The 21,072-nt window shown below is 38.3% G+C and overlaps 2 protein-coding genes across 4 annotated transcripts in view; one reads left to right on the forward strand and one right to left on the reverse strand.

Moving 5' to 3' along the window:
* Positions 1–3,816, reverse strand: part of LOC144647296 (S-acyl fatty acid synthase thioesterase, medium chain-like) — a 36,116-nt gene extending 32,300 nt beyond the window's left edge. For both annotated transcript variants that reach the window (XM_078507080.1, XM_078507079.1), the window contains exons 1-4: positions 3,664–3,816; positions 2,024–2,168; positions 1,386–1,485; positions 515–678 (exon numbers count right to left, since the gene is read on the reverse strand). In XM_078507080.1, coding sequence (XP_078363206.1) covers positions 515–678; positions 1,386–1,485; positions 2,024–2,168; positions 3,664–3,796 — 542 coding nt within the window. In that variant the 5' untranslated portion in view covers positions 3,797–3,816. The remainder of the gene's footprint in view (positions 1–514; positions 679–1,385; positions 1,486–2,023; positions 2,169–3,663) is intronic.
* A 35-nt stretch (positions 3,817–3,851) lies between these two features.
* Positions 3,852–20,109, forward strand: LOC144647253 (rabphilin-3A-like). Of its 2 annotated transcripts, none has more exons than XM_078507029.1 (17): positions 3,852–4,243; positions 4,817–4,963; positions 7,637–7,763; positions 8,080–8,166; positions 8,757–8,846; positions 9,346–9,421; positions 10,496–10,819; positions 11,417–11,629; positions 12,195–12,271; positions 12,802–12,876; positions 13,810–13,919; positions 14,051–14,177; positions 14,329–14,343; positions 14,820–14,962; positions 15,230–15,311; positions 16,093–16,189; positions 17,993–20,109. In XM_078507029.1, the coding sequence occupies exons 1-17, from the start codon at positions 4,170–4,172 to the stop codon at positions 18,121–18,123; spliced, it is 1,995 nt and encodes a 664-aa protein (XP_078363155.1). In that variant the 5' UTR covers positions 3,852–4,169; the 3' UTR covers positions 18,124–20,109. The 2 variants fall into 2 exon arrangements, with proteins under 2 accessions (XP_078363155.1, XP_078363154.1); XM_078507028.1 differs by lacking the exon at positions 3,852–4,243 and adding an exon at positions 4,471–4,619.
* Positions 20,110–21,072: the final 963 nt, after the last annotated feature.

Here is a 21,072-nt window from a genome sequence, read left to right on the forward strand (position 1 = left end):
CGAACTGGTTCTTAAGTGTCTCGACTGCTGTTTTCATGTGTGAACACGTTTCTTCAAGCAAAACATCTCTCCGCGCAGGGCGCTAAATTGACTAATTACAGTACTTCTACTGTTCAAATACCCTGGTAGGGAACATGCATTGGCAAGACACTTAACTTTCATAGTGCCTCTTTCTACCCATCAGTTAGTATATAAACTACAAAATAGTACAATTGACAAAATGCCGGGGGTTACCTGCGATAAAAAACAGCCTCCTCCGATCCGATGTTTTATGATTTCACCTTGTTCAAATGCAGCAAAACCTGAGCTAAGCGCTGGGGGTGGAAAGGGCTGCATTCTTTTCAACGCATTTTGAGAAGGGGGGAGATGGTTGAGAATGAGCATAACGAGAAGGCACAATCATGGAAAGTTTAAACCTTCAATGATAGTCTAATATGTTTCCAGGAGATCTTATCTTGTCTACAATCTAATGACAAGAATGATTAGAAGACAATTGGGACGGTTTTTTCAGTACCTGTAGTTGTGGAGGAGTGTGAGATCAGCTCTTAACACACGCACAGCAATCTTCATCATTTCTCTGTTTTCTGTCAGTGCTTTCGGTGTTCCTCCCCAGTTGCGGATTTTTTGGATTAAGTCGTCATCACTGAGAGTTGAAACATCAAGAAATGTTCTTGGTATCTGAAACGTACAAGGGGCACAAACAGTTTGTTTTTAAATTGGAAATACACTCTTAAAGCGAACACCCATGTATAGTTTGCCGGATCATCGTTGCCACAATCTGTTGCCGAACTTCACTCGTTTTGCCAAACGGGCTAAACTACAAAATACAAGGCCACTTTTGAAAACGGATATATTTGGTGGCTCGTTTGCTTTGGAGGTCACTGCCAAGCCAAACAAGCCATTATAAATCTACACACCGAAGACGTAGCACACATAATTTCTCGTTCTTTACATCCACTGCCGAGCCAAACGAGCCACCAGATACACCGTCTTCAAAAGTGGCCCTGCATAAATGTGAACGTCTCTCTGCATGGTAGACAGCAGGAACTGGTCCGAGCGTGTCCGCCTTGGTGAGATTTACGACTAAAAATACGATCTACTTATCATTGTACAACAATTGGCTAGATGGGTTGGCGTGGGGAACATAGCGAAGCTCCCCCGCACACCCCACACCTAAGAAAATTAAGTAAACCCATCGAGCTGAAAAACTTTTTTAATTTTTTCCGCGAGAGAAATTAAGAATGCACACTGTTGTTATGGCTAATACTCCAAATCTTTGTCTTGTTTTCAGCATGCAGTGAAACGATATATTGCGGCTCTAACACTGTATATATTTTTCTACATAGCCTACTAAACCCCAAAAGGCTACCTTTATCTCTACTGACCTGAGGTGCTGTTGCTGATGATATTAACATATGCACCGGCTGCACGTTGTAGTGCAATTTCAGATACCTTGCTGCTTCAAAACAAATTCCAGCTCCTAGACTAGGATGAATTTATTACAACATAGAATTGTTAGGCACTGGGATCAAAGGCAGTGTGTAATATTGTTTGCATGTCTTTTTGTGATAGCTGCAAAATTTGGAAGAAAAAAGATGCCTAAAGGATGTTCCAAATAGTCAGTACATTTCATGGAAGGAGGGGGGGGGGGGGGGCAGTACGATGTAGCAATGAAGTCTGATCTTTCTCTCGGCACCAAATGTATTTGACATGTTTTTTCCTGGTATATTTCTTGAGTCTACTAAATTTCTCTTCTCTTGATTAATGGAAAACAAAATTGCCATTTCTTGGAAACAACATATATTATGGAAGAGTTGGGGAGCAATACAAAATTAAATGATATTAGTCTGAAGACATGAGTCAAAGAGACGCACTCTCCAGCCTCAAAACCTGCGCCATTTTTTCACTTCCGGGTTTTTGTGCTTATCCTGTTTTATGCACTGCAGCTCCCCAATTGAACTACCCCGGTAACCAAATTCTTGGAAAACTGGCTAAGATAGAATGAATATAGCAATTAACAAACCTGTGACCCCAGAAGGCAAAAGGCTTTTCTTTTAAAATCTCATGAACATCATTGCAAAAGTCTTTTATCAGAAGAGACTCCCAATCATCAACAATAACAGGCTCCAAAAACCTGCTCTCTCTACCAGGCAAGCACACTCCATGGACTATAGCCAAGATAGACAAGATTATGAATATTACACCAGTAGTTACAAAACTATATACAATATCAGTTCCTCACTGAGTAAGCTCAAAACAAGTGCGTTTATCTGGTCCTGTTCTGTGTTGTTTGCTTGACTACCACCCATCTCGCATATTTGGCCTGTAGTTTGCTGTGGACACTGGTCTTGCTAAAAAAAAAAAAAAAATTACAGACCAGTGGCGGATTCAGACCTTCAGGAAAGTGGGGGACTCTATCATCAAGACCTTGAAATAAGAGGGGGCCCGCTCTCAAAAATAATTTTTCTCTGCCCTACAGGCCTTGGTTTGGCTTAAAAATAAAGAAGAGGACCAGCCCCCTGGGGCTCCTCCCTTAGATCTGTCACTGCAGACAACAAATTCTACAGCTGTGCTAAGGGGAGGGGCCTGAAGGGGTAAAATGGGAAAATCAGGAAAATAGGCTGGGAAATGGGATTTGGGCAAAATTTCGGCAGTGAAATGGGATTTTGGTCTCTTCGCGAGTTCTCTTCGGCGTTTTTCTTGCTTCCTTTTCTTCTAATTCTTCTAAATTTTCGGTCGCCTAAGTGCTTCGAGGTTTTAGCCGTGGATTTCTTCTTCTCTGGCCTCTGTCTTCTTCTCTTAAATCCGCAATCCTCGTCGCCAATGTAAGACAGTCATTGAACACACGCCATGTTGGATAGAACTGATTTAATATGATATCACGTGATACAGTTAGGTCCGCACTGCGTGCGGGGGGAACGGATACTACAACCTCCCCCCCCCCCCATCAGGACCCTCTAAGAGTTATCCTTAATTTTCACAAATGTTTTGATGATGATAACAAACTAACATTGTGAAATATTGTTTGACTCGATCAATATAGAAACAGGAAAAGAAATATATCCTTATATCATTATCATTCCTGATGGCTACATGTATAAAAAATACACTATCAGTTATTAAGATAAACAGTACAAAAAGAACTAAGCCATTTTTCTCAGAGAGTAGGGTGGGGTATGGTGGCCCATTGTTATCATAGCGAAACCAGCTGAAGATGTGTGTTTAATTGAAAGAAAAAGAACTAAACATACAAACTTTATAACTTTTTAACTTATAAATGAAAAAGTCATTATATTTGACTCTTCCTCGCTGATCGGCTTGATTACCAGTAATAAGAAAGCACTGACTTTGCTATGCCCCTGGTCTCCATCTCCACTGAACGTAGTGTCTAAAAGTCCCCCTCCCTTCCCTCCCCTATAAATTTTCAGGTCATCAGCTGCTTACTGCCCAATAATAATCTCCATTTACCATCTTTAAGTAACTCGATAAAACGGCAAGCTAATGGATTTTCAATTGCTTTCTAAATATCGTCACTGACGTACGCTTTGTAGATCAAAGACTTGCCGTCAAAGCATTCAAATCATATCGCTGTAAATCGAATGCTTTCAGTCTTCAGTATTCTAGAATTTACAACAATGTTAATTATGCAAAACTGCATCAAACCTTCGATTTCGCTAGCGAACTTTTTTCCCCAGTTAGCGTAGAAAGCTGCTCCTCCGCCGGCCCAAGGAAAACAGATCAATCTGAGTTCGGCACTGTGCCTCTGATAAACACATCGCAGCCATTTTGAACTCATTCCTGAAATTATTAATCATTAAATGAAAATATTAATTCATAGATTGTTTGATCACGTGGTACACGGAGTCATGAAAACAGTTTCGAACTGTGCAGGATTGTTTGATTTTCGAGAGCAAGTGGGAGGCTACGAGATTTTTCAAGGATTTGATGGTTTTAACCATTTCTGTGGCAAGTTTATATCTGCTCTGTGGTTATTTCTAGCGTGACCATTCTTCCCCGCAGAGTAAATTAACACAGCACTTTGAGGAAGTGTGCTGTTCATTTGATTTGGAGTCGAAATGATGAAGAAGACGCAAGATTTTCCCGCCGCCCCGACGTAACGTTACATTTACTCAGGTGATCCTTGGCTTTTCTCGAGAAAAGAATCAAACATGGGGGAATTAACTAGTGAAGAGGAACAACGATGGGTTTGTCCGAACGATCGACAATTATGCTTGAGAGCTAAGTAAGTGAACTTTAGTGGTGAGATAATATACGACCCACCGTGACACGAAAGGGAAATCTACATGCTTGTTTATTATCTCTCACGCACAGAATAAAACAGCGAATGAATTTTTTGTTTCCGGTTCCTAAATAATTCAAAATTGTTTTAGCCGCAAACACCTGGTTTTTATAGTCATTCTTATCATTTCGTTCTGCTTTTTCTGTGCGTATTGCCAGTTTGGTTTTGAGAGATATGAAGGTGGTCGTGAGCTTGTGAGGTCGTCCATAAAGCTCGCTTTTGGCCATGAAAATACGATGTGTTTCCGTCCGAAGAAAGTCTTGAAAAGATTTTTCAAGAAAACTCGTACGAGATGGCCAAAGTCTTTGGAGAATTTGCTGTTAGTACATATTTGCTTTTTTCCTCTCGATTGATCGATCGTTTCATTTTCAATTTAGCTTTTCTCTTATCCTCTTTGCTTGCAAGATTTTAATAAGCTTACGTTGTAATGTTGTGAACTTATAGCTGCTAATTAGACTAAGCTGACAAATGGGTCAGGATATACTCCATCGTAAGTTAGTTTTTCTCGCTTTTTAGGCTCAATTCAGGATGGTCTTTTCACTCGACTGCACCCGCGAGAAAGACTGGAAGAAAGACTGATATTTCTGACAACGAACAAGAGATCATTCGAAATGTCTTGGAGCGTGCTGATAGAATTCGCCAAGTTGAAGAAGAACGAATCGGGTAAGTATTATTTTGCCGAACTAAAACATCATTAGAGATCAGAAAGGTTGAGTTTTTCTTGTGTGCAGAATGAGAGAAAATGTAATATATATTCTACATTAAAATTTAACGCTTTGTCTGCCTTGATTTGCATTCAATTGATGTTTACATTGGGCATAATTTGTTTTCTTTTTGTGAGAAAGCGTTTCATTTCATTGTGGAAAATAATGGTTATTGTAGCTCGTAATGCACTTTTTCGGCAGTTTTATTTTTTGGAAAACTTCATCCCCATAAGCACTTGAAATAAAAATGCTAGCTGGAGTATTAGTGAATTGATGTATTAGATTAATGAGAAATCCCTGGCAGTGATATTTGATTGGTGAATTCTGACCACATTGATCTGTTAGGCTAATTAAATAACAATTGTTTGTATCCAGAAATCTAATAGACGACCTCGTAGTTATTCAAATTTTGTTAATGGACTGGACGGAAAAGTCCTTGTTGCTGATGAAAATATTCTGGAGCTTTATTGAGAAAAAAATGGAATAAAATACTCATGAATTATTATCTACATTTTCTTAGCCATTCTTCTGGGCCTGAACTGCTCCTAACCCATACTAAGTAAGATTGAAGGTCAAATACTCCTGCTGACCCAAGGACATTCAGTTCCCATGATGTGCACTTTAAATCAGTCTTTAGTCTTAAGTCGCTGGTCAGATAGTACAAGTATATATGCAATGTATAGACTACACCAACCAGAGACAGACATCTAATTTGAAAATGTTCAGATAGCATGTCACCCGGAAATTAAAGAAAAAACAACTTGCCCATATTGTAATGTTTTGCCAAAATATTGACAAAATTTTCACCCAACCCATATAGACTACATAATGCATATAAACTCATTGTTTATGTTTTTATATCCTTATATAATACTTGGACATTTTGGGAAAGTACAGATAGTGGGTGAAAGACAAATTGCGAAATTCACCACTTTGTCCATGTCTGAAATGAAAATATTACCGGTATGTCGCTACAGAAAATATCCATACTTCCCCTCATGTGAAAGGTTGTTAGTTTTAGCCCCCAAATTCCAGTTATACTTCATAGTTTCCTGTAAAAATATGGACTTTGGAGACCTCTCTAAAAAAAAAAAAAAAAAAAAGGTCAGCTTCGAGCCAAAGTGGCGCATACTGCCAGAGCTTATCTCGGTTTCCTTAGCATTAAGCAGCTAGGAGTATTTCTACTCCCCCCTGGATGGGATGCTAGTCCATCGCAGGGAACCCCCCAGCATTATTTCGCCGGTACCCATTTATACACCTGGGTGGAGTGAGGCACTATGAGAGTAAAGTGTTTTGCCCAAGAACACAACACAGTGACCCTGGCCAGGGCTCGAACCCGGAACGCTCGCTCCGGAGTCCGGCGCGCTAACCATTAGGCCACCGCGCCTCCCTTGGAGACCTCTCTCCCCCTTAGAATTTCCAGTGACTTTCATTGGGTATGTATGGATAATTTCTAGAACCCCACGTTCAAAATTTAGAAGAGCATGCTAATTCCAAAATAGGGCTTTTTGTGCTATAATTTGTTTCTTTTTCATTAATGAATTGAAAAGACGATTTACATATATGCATGCTTAAAGATGAATTTATCTGCATGCATGAAATAATTAAACAAAAATTCATTTTCTCTTTGGATGACAGTAATGCATATTGCATGGTAAATTAAGTTTATTTTCTATAAAATATTCTAACAAACTCATAACCTTTAAATCTGTAATATTCTGTAGTTTCTCATTTGAGCTGTTTATGGTACACTGTATTGATCCATTGAATATTGGCCTTTGGAATTTTTAAAATAGTTTTGTGATGTGCATGAGCTTTTGCATGAACATTAGCAGAGATGCCAACCTAAAATGATTGAAATCTGGAAGATAACTTATTTTGTGTTATTTAGATCTGGGAGATTTGGTGGACCCATACGGAAGATTGAGAGATTTGAGACTGTATTTAGAATTCTCCTGGATGAACCAGAAGAGTTGGAATAAATTCTATAGTAGCCAGTAAAATAAATTGTTTGGATGGTGTATAAATTTTCACCGTAAGCCCATTGATCGTCTTTATAATTGAAGGGTTTGGTGTAATAACTGGGCAGCAGTGATTTTTGCCTCATATGAACATTGCCAAAACACCTCAAAATTTCGCATGTTGTTTTGTTTACGTTCATGAAACATTGTCCTGGTATTGTCGTGCTTGCTTTTGATTTGTTTTCGAGAAATAACGTATGCAAAAAAATGGTTTCTCCATGCCAGTCGGTGTCTTAAGTAATTTCTTTTCTTTCTTATTAGTTTCTTTTCTTCTTTTCTTTCTTTGGAAAATCCAATTTTTTTGCATACATTATTTTAGAAGCTCGGGAAAATAAAAACAATACACTGTTTCACTTATGTAAACTAACCCGCACACGAAATTTGGAGTTTTTTTTGTGTTTTGGCAATGTTCATTTTGAGGCAAAAATCACTACTGCCCTTTTTGCACTGAATCCTTCAATTGTAGTGCTTTGACTTTTTGGTCATTATAGAAGGATATGTCCAATAATTTGTACTCAGTTCTTTGCCTATTTCCTATTCTTGTAGATTTGATGCTGTGTTTTGATTGGGTCTGTTTATGTTAGTCAGAGCTAATGATATTTTCCTTGCAGGCGAATGGTAGAGAAGTTAGAGAACATGCGCAATAATGCTATTGGAGATGGAAAGGAAACATGCCTTCTGTGCAGCTCCAAGTTTGGATTGAAAGTTGTTTCAAAGAGATGTGACATTTGTGAAAAGGTATGAGGTAAACATAGCAGGAAGCGCAGTGGCCTAATGGTTAGCTTGCTATTCACCCCCAGTACGATGAATTATATTATTGTTAATTACCAGTTTGGCTGCATCTCATGATGTGCTTACAGTACTAGCAATTGTGGACAAAAAATATGATAGATTATTAATAATGTCTGATATCTGTTGTCCAAATTTGTTCCCGCTATATGAAGTGTTTTTTTGGGGGGGAGGGCACAAAAATTAAAAGTGGGTTGTAAAACAAATACTTTGAGATATTTTGCTGTTACTGACTGGTTTGTCTCCAACTCTTGTAACATTTCAGTGTGTTTGTCAGAAGTGTGGCCTGGATACTGTAGACAGTGAAGGTGATGTTATATGGCTCTGTATGCTGTGCAGTGAACAGAGAGAGGTAAGTACCGATATCTTGATTGACAGTACTAAAATACAAGCAGACATCCAGTAATCCGCCTGATGATGGATAAATCTTTTTTCTCAGTGAACCCAAAATACTTATACAGGTATGTGCCGCCCAACAGGGTCATGATTTTGGGCTCCTGATCTAGTCAAAGAATGGGGTATCCATTTTAGAGACAATTTCTAGAGCGAGGTATTATTTATTATTATTATTATTATTATTATTATTATTATTATTATTATTTTTTTTATTATTATTATTATTATTATTATTATTATTATTATGAAATATGATATTTTGAACATACGAAAGTTTCAAATTATCAGCAGCCAAAACAGTGGAGTGTTAAAAATTGAACTGTTCCTAGAACAGGGTATCATTTTGGATGCAATTGTTTTCTAAAACAGGATGCTACGTTAAGCATTGGAGACCCAAGTGGCACATACCCACCCGAAACATGCCTGAGTACCCTCCCCCATGGGGTCTTGGCGTACCATCTACATGTACAGTAGGGGAGGGAGGGGGCTTATTAGGTAGAGAAGGGCTAAGTTCTTTTTCAGAAATGCTGCTTTCTTTCACTGTAGTTGTGGAAAAGAACTGGAGCATGGTTTTTCAAAGCCATACCTAAGTACACATACCCTGAACCAGGAAGACGAACATCCTCTAACAGAAAAGTGAGTTTGAAGCTTTCATTGGGAGAAAGGGTGTTATGATAGCAATAAATAAGTTCAAGGAAAATAAAAGCATACTTGTCATAAAAAATTAATGTGTTTATAATATTGTTCTTTGAGGTATAAGATAGGAAAGATGAATGCACAACAGCAGTTCTATAACAATGCAGAGGGAACGACATCTATTCTAGTAGTTGGAATAATCATTGAATGAGGATCAAAATGCACTAATAGCAGCGAACCAACATGCTACAAATAACAACATGTAAACAATCAACCTCATCGCCTGATGAAAACTAGAAGTATTGCAGTCGACATGTCGCGATCAACACCTTGAGCAAAGTGATTAGTAATACATTATGAGACAAACAAATAAATGTTCATCTTTTCTTATGGCATGCTTGTTAGCATGCTGTATTTATAAGAATACATCTTAAAACTTGTGGTAATAAAATGGTCAAAACCTAACAGAAGACCATAATGTTTTATTTTTTATTTGCAGGACACCACTTCTTCCAATACCTCTGACTTATCAAATAACTACAACAGAACGTGGACAAGTTACTCAAAATCAAAAGGTAATTGTTAATGGCTTGCATGCCTTGCGAGCCATGCGAGCCATCCAGGTTAGCCTGAATAACACATCAGTTAGCCTACATATCACTCCGGTTAGCCTAAATAGTACCCTGGTTAGCCCACAGTTAGTTTAGGTAGCTTGCGGTTAGCCTTTTATTGGGATTTGGGATTTCTGACTCGCATGGCTCGCTGGCTCGCATATTATCCTTACTCCACCATCACCTTTGACCAAAAAAGGCAACACTTATACTCAAGCTCTGCAGGAGGCAAAGATCTTTCGGGTGATATCCAGATTAGAGTGATAGGGTCAATTGAGCTTGAAATACACACAAAAATGCTTATAGAAACGTGAGGGAAAACTCAGAAGAAAATTTCACTCAACTATCCTTGGCTACTCCATGCCCATGATAAGGATTTTCCATCTCTGGAATTCTTGAACTGAAAGCAAGCCCACTGGAAGGCAAACAACCATACATACATACATACATACATAACATACATACTTTATTATCTTTCCCCATGGGGGCTTTTCGAAGATAATATGCTACTAAAATCAATAATATTACATTCTACTAAAATTAAAATTAAAACTTAGATAATCTAATAATAATAATAATAATAATCTAATTTAGATAATCACGAATTTAAAAACTCTTCAATTAATTTACGTTTCAATGCCTTTTTAAAAATTGAAATAGATCTACTGAGTTTTAAAGTAAGGTCCAGTGAGTTCCAGATGGTAGTTGTCCTGCAATAAAATGTTCTTTGGCCAGTAGCAGTTCTGAATAGAGGAATGTTTAATTGTTGAGAGCTCCTAGTGGTACGCGTGCTTATGTCTGCACGTTTGATAAAAATAGAGGTCAAAGCACAGGAGTACATCAGGAGCACATCCCGTCATGCACATGAAGGCTAAAGTGGCGCTTCGACAACCGCAGCAAAAAGATTGAAAAGGAGAAAATCCCCAGAGTGTCCACACTGTGCTATGCAGATGTGACTTTTGGAGAACTTGTAAGTGCTTGATAATGTGCTAATCTCTTTTTTAGATAATAAGAATTGGAATATCTTTAAATCTGCAGATAATTTAGATGTTGATATCATAGAAGAAAGCCCCTCGGAGGATGAAGAGTCAAGCAGTTCATCAGATGAAATGTCCTTTGATCGCTCTAAACAGCACACACATGCAAATAGGAATAGATCGACCACTTCTGAGGAGACAGTGTCATTTTCAAATCGGAGGTCGGCAGATATGTCAATGCCTGGCAGCAGCATATTAGAAAATATTGACACTCCGCCTCCCTTCCGCAAGAGAAGCTGGGCGTTGACACAAGATGAGCAGCAGCATCGACCATCTACTACCAGCCAAAACTCACGTTCATTTGAAACCGCAAATGGCCAGCTCTGTAAGTCTTTAAAATTGAATGTGCTATCAGTTTTCAAAATTTTTGAGCTTTCTGTTAAAATAATTGATATACAGTACAGCCTTTTTTTTTAATCTGGCCGGAAGCATGCTTTTTAGAAGGCTTGGCATTGAGTATTTTTCAAGAAAAATGATGTTGACGTTTTAGCAAAAAGAATGTGAATTACAATTAATAGCACTTATAAAGTCATACCTGCCAACTCTCCAGATTTTCCAGGGAGTCTCCAAGTTTTTCATCAAATCTCCCGGTCTGATTTTCGGAGAGTATTCATACATTGTCTTAAATGATATCCTTGCAATGCAAAGATTTCTAGATAGATTGTACTCTGGGGGTTGGCAGGTATGTATAGTACTAATAAAAGCTAGAGGGTGTACCACATCATTACATCCAAATGGTACCCTATAGAAAATTTAAAACACTTTTTTAGTTAGTTTAAAAATAAAACATATTAATATCAGATAAAGAAAATTTCCAACAATTCATTCATAATAACTTGTTCCAACAGCTGTGGAGGTTTCCTTTGTGAATTTTAGCATAGCCCTTTTTCTGTTTCTTATTTTATTTTTTTATTTTTTCTAGCACCAGAAAGCAGTCATACAAAACCAGAATCACCCAAAGTGAAAAGCGGTAGTTTTACGGGAAGAGTCGATTCAACTGACATGGGAGATGAAGTGGATGGAAGAACTAAGCCATTGGTTAAAAAGCAGGACACAGAAGAAGAGGATATTGATGAGCTGGTCAGAACATTCAAGGAATCTGAGGCTGCCGTGCCAAAAGACATCGGAGATGCTGGTGAGTATTAGTGATGACTTTAGCAGAGATCTCAAGATTGTGTATGTACAGTGTTTCTGAATACACATAGCCCTTATGCATGTTTATATCAGACAGGCTAGTTTCACCATCAAGCCTTGCTTTCAAAGTGCAAACTTGTTAATTTTATCATGAACAAATTCCCAAAGCTGCAAAGATAAAAAATTAGCCAGGTGAAAACTGCATGAATGTGGCAGCAGGTTGAGAAAAATTCACATTAACAATGCTTGGTGGTGAATTTTGAGCACATGATGTAATCATGCCTGCCGTTATCATTCCTGACAGGAATCAATCAGAAATGTTGCTGAACCTAGCAGTATGCAGGATGCGTGTCACATATGAACGTAGCAAATGGCCCAGCTCACTAAGAGTCTCTCACGGCTCAGTGGTTAGAATGCCCAACCAGTATCTGGGAGGCCATGGGTTCGATTTCCGTCAGGGACTTAGAATTTCTCTTTGTCGTTTGCTTGTGACAAATGAACAATCATGTCATTTTTTTTTACTTATTAAATGAATTATGTTCTTAATTTTTTTCCTTATTTGGTAGGACTAGGAACAATAGAGTTTGATGTTCATTATGATAAACAACACAGTCAGCTTCAAGTGACAGTCATTTGTGCAAAGGTGAGTTAGAATAACACTAAGTTCTGCACAGGGTACTCTGCACAATATTCCAGAAGCAATAGCCTCTGATGCAAATATTCTCTTGGCTTGTCATGCAATCTGTTCCCCCCAAAGTGTGACAACTTGAAAGAACATTCGCGTTGGAGACAATACTCCATCAAACTCCCCCACCTCCTTAAAATCCTGAAATTTGCAATGAAAATCAAATGCTCCTGCCAAGAAGTCAGAAGGAATGTACTGAATTAAGAGAAGGACTTTTTGATCCCAGCTTATAGCCAATGACAGTTTTCTCAAATAAACTGGGTTTAAATCGTGGAGGTTGAAAAGGGAAAAATGGAATTAGAATTTAGTAGTGCACTGCACTGGAGGTAGTCCGGTACAGAAGCAATGAACTCGAAACCCATTAAAACCTTAGACCTTTCTTTATGTTCTATACAACTTCTTGTTGGGACTATTCTAATTTGCACATGGTGTCATTCTCTTAGCTGTCAATACAATAGACGTTTACAGTAAATAATAATTATTTGCAGGGCCTGAAAGCCATGGACTCGAGTGGAACATCTGATCCTTATGTCAAACTTCACCTTCTTCCTGGTGCCAGTAAGGTAAACATACCATAAATACTGTGTTATTACAAACTTGTGATCATGCAAAAAGATCCAACCCATCCCCACCTCTCAGTAACCTGTCTTATTTGAATTCTGATTTGTTCATGCACTGTAGGATGGCGCATCTAATATGACACTTAAAGAGGGGTATTGAATGGTCTTTGCAAGCATGCGAGCAGAGCATTTTTCTTTGCAAGCATGAGCTTTGACAAAAGTAAGGGCGTTACTGTATTTACTTGCAACACACGCGTATAGCCCTCGCATTTGCCCATTGGAATTTTTCATTGTTTTCAAGCTAAAAAACAAAAATTCCAACGGGCAAATGCAATGGCTATACGGGATGGTGCAAATAAATCCACCCTTCAGTAGTCTTGCGAGCAACAAGCACTCTTCAAAAAGCCAATTCCACTAAAAACCAAGCCTGTGAGCACTTGTAAAAATTTGCAACCACGAGCAAATGAGCACCACTAAAATTTTGTGAGCATTTCGAGCAGAAACCTCACTTTGCAAGCACTGCAAAATTTGGATGGACCATTCATTACCCTTACTAAGGCTACATCATGAATGGGAGGCATATCTTACCTCACCTCACCTTACTGCATACTCCTTTACCTCACCTAGTCTCACCCATTACGTCTCACCTCACCTCACTTCAGGTAACATTACGTTACGATGTCCGGGCCGAATGAGGATAAGTTGATGAGACTTGACTCGCATGGGAGTTTTCGTTAAATATCATTTACTACTAACAAGAGAAAATTCTCATTGACGCTTATGAAATATTTGAGCATGTTCAAAGTTGATAAGAGCACACGAGGGTCGATGAGAGTGCATAAGAGTTTCAGTCCAAATGAGAGCGAGAGTTTGGACCCTCATCAACTCTCCCCCTTGTTTGGCCCAGGGTTTTTATTGTCTTTACTTTATTCTTAGAGTAACAAGTTGAGGACTCATACCAAATACAAGACTCTTAACCCGAAATTTGATGAAACACTGGTATATCATGGTATCACAGATGAAGATATATCAAAGAAATCGCTCAGGTTGAAATTTTTATCTTGCCTTCTTCAGCTCGATGATATTTGTTTTATTAACTTACTGTCCACAGAATAATAAATTAAATCCTTGTATAACCCGTTTAGTGACTCATTGCTGGTACTTGCTTTTCCAACAGACTTCAGATTTTTGATGAAGATAAGCTTGGTCGCAATAGCTTTATTGGAGAGACGTGTGTGACTCTCAAAATTTTCCACAGCAAACCTTCCCAGTCACTGAAAAGGTCGCTTGTTTCTAGAGCATCTGTAAGTATGGATTTATATAAGTTTGAACTTTACATTTTATTTTTATTTTTTTTCTTGCCCATATGATGATATTAACAAATGCTGCTTTCTTCCTTGTATCTTTGTGCCACTGTGTTGTTGGTGGAAATCGAAATTGTGGAACATGGAATAGTTTGAAGATGGACGGGTAGGTTAAAAACATTTTAAGCCATTATTAACTGCAATAATGAATCACCATACAAACCTGTAATTGCGCCTATACCTGGAAACATTTTTTAAATGGATTATATCATAGAAAAAACTTCTTGGCCACTGAATGAAAGTCTGTAAATTACTTTTGATGCTTCCAGATGACCACTAAATGAAACGTAACATTAAATTACGCACTTACAACGCCTTCCTTCCTTCCTTGAATCAGACCCTTAATTATGTAAATTAAAGTGTTTCTAACATTTTAGTCTGTGTTTGAATTTAAACTATTGTGCAATCCTTTCATGTGGTAGTGTTCATTTTTTTCAGTTTCCACGTTAAACTTGTCTTAGAAGCTTATCACATTGCTACTTTGGCACTCTAACAGCAACAACGATTGAAAAGCGTTAAAAAAAGAGGGCTACCGAGGGATAGAGCATTAAAACAATGACTGACAAGCTATTATTATTGCAGGAATCTCCAGAACCTAATCTTGGCCGCATTCAGCTGTCCCTCAAGTACAAGTCACAGAAAAGTCAACTTGTGGTTGGAGTGATTCGCTGTGCAGGGCTAGCAGCCATGGACGCGAACGGTTATTCTGACCCTTATGTCAAGTGGTGAGTGATTAATATCTAACTTCCCCTTACGGCGTCCATACAACGTCAAGCAGGCAAGTGGTGAGAAAAAAGAAATTCATCAACTGGGCCCATGACCATTAATCGTATCGCCTTTGCAAGATGTTAAGAAAATTGTCCATATTTCTACCATAGGGAATCGAAGGAGAGAGTTAAAGATTGATTGACGGGGGTGAATGAAGTTGTGATTTAGGTAATAAAGTGCCCTTATTGACAAAGTTGTATTTTTTCTTTTTGTTCTCCTTTCAGTTACCTAAAACCCGATGTACACAAAAAATCCAAGAGAAGAACCAGCGTCAAGAAAAAGACTCTCAATCCGGAATATAATGAAGTAAGACTTACCTGATCTCATTTCATACTTACAGTAAAAAGTAACTCTTTGTGTGAATAAAGGAATACAGTCAACTGGCATTATAGCGGACACGCTCGGGGCGTCGTTTAGTGTACGTAATAGCGAGAGTACGTTACAGCGGGGTGTGAGAAAAAAAAAGTGCCGTTAACATACGTTAAATAATGTAGTCTATTTATGACGAGCTTATCAACAGTGCTGTGGTGAAACTGCTAAACAGTAGTTGGGAATGGAGGATGCGGGCTTGATCTTTCCTAAAGAGACTGGAGGGATTAGGCCAAGCTAAAGTGAAAAGGCAAAGCTTTTTGTACCGTTACTGAAGGGATTGATGCAAAAATAAACATTCCAGAAGTCCTTTGAAGTGTGTTTTGACAAATAACGAACAACAGACTGCAATCTTATGAAATTATGTTATGTGAGAAATTCAAGGTGTCCGCTTTATCGAGAGTCAAAACAATGAAAACTGTTATGTTGCTACACCGAAAGTGTCCGTAATTCCGCAATAGAGAGAGTCCATAATAGCGGGAGTCATTTCCAGTCAAACCTCTATCTTTCGCCAGGGATTTGTAATTGTGTCCGTTTTAGCAAGCGTCCGTAATATCGGGGTGTCCGCAAGGCGACAGTTAGCTGTAGATATTTTAAATTTAAATGGGCATCGGCAGCGCCTTCTCCGAGGACATCCACTCTTTTACAAAACAACAATAAATTGCCCTGTGAATTGACCAATTTTAATAATTTCATTTGTTATGTTCCATTTAAACAGGAATTTGTTTACGACATTCCACACCATGAACTTGCAAAGAAAAGTTTAGAGTTGACAGTGTGGGACCATGATGTAGGAAAAAGCAACGATTTTATTGGTAAGAACCATCGTTTTTTTTTTAATACAGCAGATAGGGTGGCTTTGACAGTGAAGCGGAAAGGTTGCCAGTCTCTTCTTTTTTTTCGACTTTTTGCTTGTTTACAAGCAAAATGAAGGAGAATAGCCGTTAAGTGGGGGTAAATGTGGAACCCCTTTCTTGTTAACTCACAAGGGGCTGTTTTAATTTCTCAAGGGAATACTTTCCTCTGTGGGTGATCAAAGAGCGTGAGTTGTAAAGTGTCACTCTATAGTTGTGCTTCAACACTTCCGTTCTTGTAGAAAAAACGTGACTTGTCAAATTTACAAGCGTTATATAACAATTAAAAAAGTGAGTAGCCCAAATCTTACGTGACATAAGCAATTAAGAATGTGATGGGGGTTAAGCGATCGAAGGCAACGAAGTTTAAAACGCTTAAGAACGCAATTTGTACTGGTACAAGTCTTTAGGCGCTAATATTAATTTAACCTAAAACGATTAACAACGCAAATTTGTACTGGTACAAGTCTTTCACACACTAAAACGTTGCTAATAGTTAACCAAAGGGAACTCATTTCGTGACAATTGATTATTTCTGCTGAGTTGCACAATTTAGAATTGCAACATCATTAAATGCAGGTGTGAAGTGATATTTACAAGTGTTTCTGTAGCCTGTTGTGAAATTACTTCCGGTGGAAGCAGTAAACACTAAACGTTTTTGCTTCTGTTCAGAAGTTAATGCATCGCCATTAAAAAAAAAAAAAAACAACTGTTTTGCTGGAAATGTAGTCGTTAGAAATGGCATGTGTAGCCGTAAGGTAAAGAATAACGCGAGGATAAGCGGCTTTTAGTAATATCCAAACGAAAATTTACTTCTCAATGGTGGGGTTAAGATTGCGTGACGAGACAAAAGGTAGCTCTGTCGTGCGTAACCTTTATCGGGCACCCTGCATTAAGCCGAGTAGAAATCTTTCTAACTCGAAAGGAAACAACTATTTCGATTAAAGGCAAACGTCAAAGTTTACCATTTTTAACCAAGCCAAAGTATATGAGTCGCAAAGCACCCGTCCGTCGCGACTGACAAATACAGCATTTCCTTCACGAAAATGAAAAAAAATACTTGAACTGAAAGACGTTTGAATTCTTCCATGATATGTTCGAACAACAATGCCCAAGATAAACCTTCTACTCATATTAACTTCATGCAAAAAAGTCGATACCTGCGAAATTGCTAGGTTAAAGTGTAATGTTCTTAATTTGTTTTGTAACGTTGATATGAAATGGTAAGTCAGGTTTTTAAAAAGTTGTTATGTAATGTTTTTTTTTAAGTGTTGCAGTTTTTTATTGCAAACACCCACCATCAAACCGCAAGTGTCCCGGAAAAACAAGTGTTGACGCATTCGTATTCCCTTTGAGTGACGTATTCATCACCCACAACAAAAAGTATTCCCAGTTGAGAGTTTACAACAATTATTGGTTGCAGGAGTGAATTTAGCCCCATCACAATTCTTCTATTTTACTATAACAAGCACAATAGTCGAAAAGCACTTTATCTTTGCTGACTTCTTCAGAGTTTAACTCTTTGAAGGATATTTCCTCCTAGAATAAGCTTGCTTTGTTTTCTACCTAAGTGATCCAGACGTCATATTGCGTCAAGTTCGAGCCCAGTCTCCGGTTTATGAAGTGGAAAATTGTAACCTCGTCGCCAGGGCTTTCTCTTGAGTCGATTTCCAAGATGGTGGCCACTCCATTTGGTTTTGATTTCAAGTTACCCACTTAGAAAAGATAGTTTTGGAAATTTAATAAAAAGCCTGTTTCTCGTAGGTGGAGTTGCAATGGACATCAATTCAAGCGGCAGTTCACTAATGCACTGGTACGACATGTTAAAGACGCCGAACCAGGTTCACACGCACTGGCATACTCTAGAAAAATTAACCAATCACGAGCAGGAGTGAGAGGTCGCCATGGTGATGGTAAAAATTCGCCCAATCAAAAGGAGTTTCGCGTCGATTTGCGTGACGAGCCGATACTCGGCTTGTCACGGTGGTGGTGGAGACTTAGTCCGAAAGAGGAGTATTAATCAAGTCCGGAATTTTTTTTTTTTTCTCAAGAGAAAAATAATTAAGAAAGAAAAAAGAAGGGATTTTAAATTATAGTATTTATTTTTTGCAGTCATTTAATAATGACAGTTTGGAATTTAAAAGCATAGCTTCAAATGTAGGCATAGCTCAACCCCGATGAAACGAGCAGTCAGTCAACAACAACAACAACAACAACAACAACAACAGTGACACTGAATTTATTTATATTACTGAAACAATAAATTCAGTGTTGTTGATTGTTTGTTGAATGATTAAATGTATAGAGATGTTCTCTACATCGGAAAGTCCGTTATCCTGCGTTATGCAGGGTTCGTTTTATTGGAAGGTTTGTTATATAACTTTTCGTTATAACGAGGTATCCGTTTATTGGGTTTCGTTGATCTGAGTTCATTTTATCTAGTGGTTCGTTAGATAAAAAAAGTTTGTTCTATAAAATGTTCGTTTTATGGAAAGGTTTATTGCGGTCTTCAGTGATATGTGAACTCTGAAATTCAATCCTCAACCAAAGGTTTACGCTTTTTGCTGCCGTCAATCATCTTAGTGGACCTCTCGGGAAACAGAATTTCACTTCAACCGGGTCAAAACGTCTGGTCCGTCAGTTGTTATTGGTGGATTTCGATCCATTTTGTTTGTTTCTGTTTTCATGGTTCGTTGCATGTCTTTAATGATTGACGGCAGCGAAAAACGCAATCGTTAGTCGGATTTTGAATTTCAGAGTTCGCATATCATTGAAAACCACATAATTTGTAGCTACATCAGGGTTCGCTGTATCGGTATTTCGTTGCAAATTTGGGTTCAAATAACACCCACCGTGTCGAGAAGTCAATTAATTTAATGTTGCCAAGCAACTTGATAGATTTTACAACTGTAAAAATATTGCTGTAGTTTTGCTGACAGCCTGAATCCTGAAGTCTCGACCAACATGCGGTACTGTTTCCACAAATTAGATGTTGTCATTCACTTTTGACAGCTGACTGATATCTTAATATTGGTTTACCTAATGCTTCTAGCCAATCAAAAACAGTCTTTCAAGCTAAGGAGCGTTAGTGGCGGGAAATTGCATATGCGGCTGTTTGCTCTTTGGCATCGAAGTATTGAAAACCAAAGAAAGAAGTCAAAAGTTGTTAAAAATTCCTCAAATACTTTCAGTTTCACTGTACGATTTCCTTGTTATTTAAGCCTTGTGGCATTTTAAAAATGCCTTGTTAACAGTAGTCTTTCATATATGTTAGGTTTACTCCAATAAGAACAGCGTTAATTGACCTATTAAGGTTTGCATTGTGTTACTTATAGACTGATTTAAAATTTCTGTTAAAAGCATATTTCACCTCCCTCACCTATAATTATTCTTCCGTTTCTGGATAGGGTGGCGTATGTCATGAAACCGAAATGTGCTATTTCTTACAATTTGCAGTTCTTGCAAGCTGCATGCATTCAGCAATAATATATATGCGATAATTACTGATGTGTTAACTTGCTTTCTATTTTCATTTATACCTAGGAAATTTCAGATTAAGGGATTAATGTGTAATGGTTTCGTATAGTGTATATTCTCGCTTAACGAAGCGTTTACATAGAGGATTTTAGAGTAAAATTAATTGGATTTGTAGCAAAATTGCCAAAAAGGCAGGGAAACAAATAGAACATGTAAGTTGACTTTTTTAGCCTTTTTACCCGCAAACTCAATGTCAAATGACACTGATTGCACAATAATAAAGTGAATTAGCTTAAGTGAAGACAGTAAGTATACAATTTTAAAGAACCTTATAATTGCAGATGCTAAATCATGTAAATTCGTTAGCTGTTCAATAGCTGATGAAAATAAACTGCAAGATTGTCTATTTCCGTTTGCGCAAGTGCTTCTGGGATCGTTTGGGTGCCTTTTAAGTAGGGAATTGCTTTTAGAGAACCCGGTTTCATGACCTCGAAACCGCATCGAAAACGACACGGTTTCGAAGTGTTTGCACGAAACATATCCTACCGTTTTCCAAGTGTTTTCGAACGTGATTGTATAATCAAGTGCTGCACTCTTCGCGATCCAGTCAATTTGTGGCAAAACACTTGACCGTTTTCAAATCGATGCGGTTTTGCCGTTTACACGACCAATGAAACCGTATCGTTTTGAAAACGCTCTCAAACGTGGAGCGTTTTTAAAACGATACGGTTTCAGTTGTGTTGGCGTAACCGCTCGAAAGCGATGAGGTTACAAATGAAACCGCGTTCGTGTAAACAGTGCCTAAGTGATCAGAATGTTTATGAATAAAAAGGAGGTTCCCATCTTCGTACACTCGAGCGCTACAAAAACTGTTTGTTTAGATACATCGCTAACTATTTTCAATGTCATCTCACTTTGATCAAGACACCCATACTGTGATTCCATGAGATCCATGGAGCCTGGCTTTCACTAGCGACGCAAGCACAAGCGCAAAGATAACAGCTCTTAATTCTCCGTGAAAGCGGCTTCGACTTAAGCAAAAGCACAAGCGCATTGCATTTTGATGCTTGCGCTTCTGCTTGTGGCAAGCACAAGCACAAGGATCAAAATTTGTCCTTTTTGCGTGATCGCGCTTTTGCTTGCGTCGCTAGTGAAAACCAGGCTTATGGGCCTGTCCTCGTCCTTGCTCGGCAGCACACAAAGCCTCATCAGTCTTTGAAAGCATCACAAAAAATCTCCACAAAGCCGTGTATGCACGTTAATGCATATCACGAAAGTTTACTTTCCACATATCCTCCTCCTTAAGAAGGCATCTCATGTCATTATACACGTTTACACTCGATCGATAACAATCCAGAGCCTCGTGT

Source organism: Oculina patagonica, chromosome 3 (genome assembly GCF_052425735.1).
Source record: "Oculina patagonica isolate OP01 chromosome 3, crgOcupat, whole genome shotgun sequence".
In the NCBI taxonomy this organism is placed as follows: Eukaryota; Metazoa; Cnidaria; class Anthozoa; order Scleractinia; family Oculinidae; genus Oculina; species Oculina patagonica.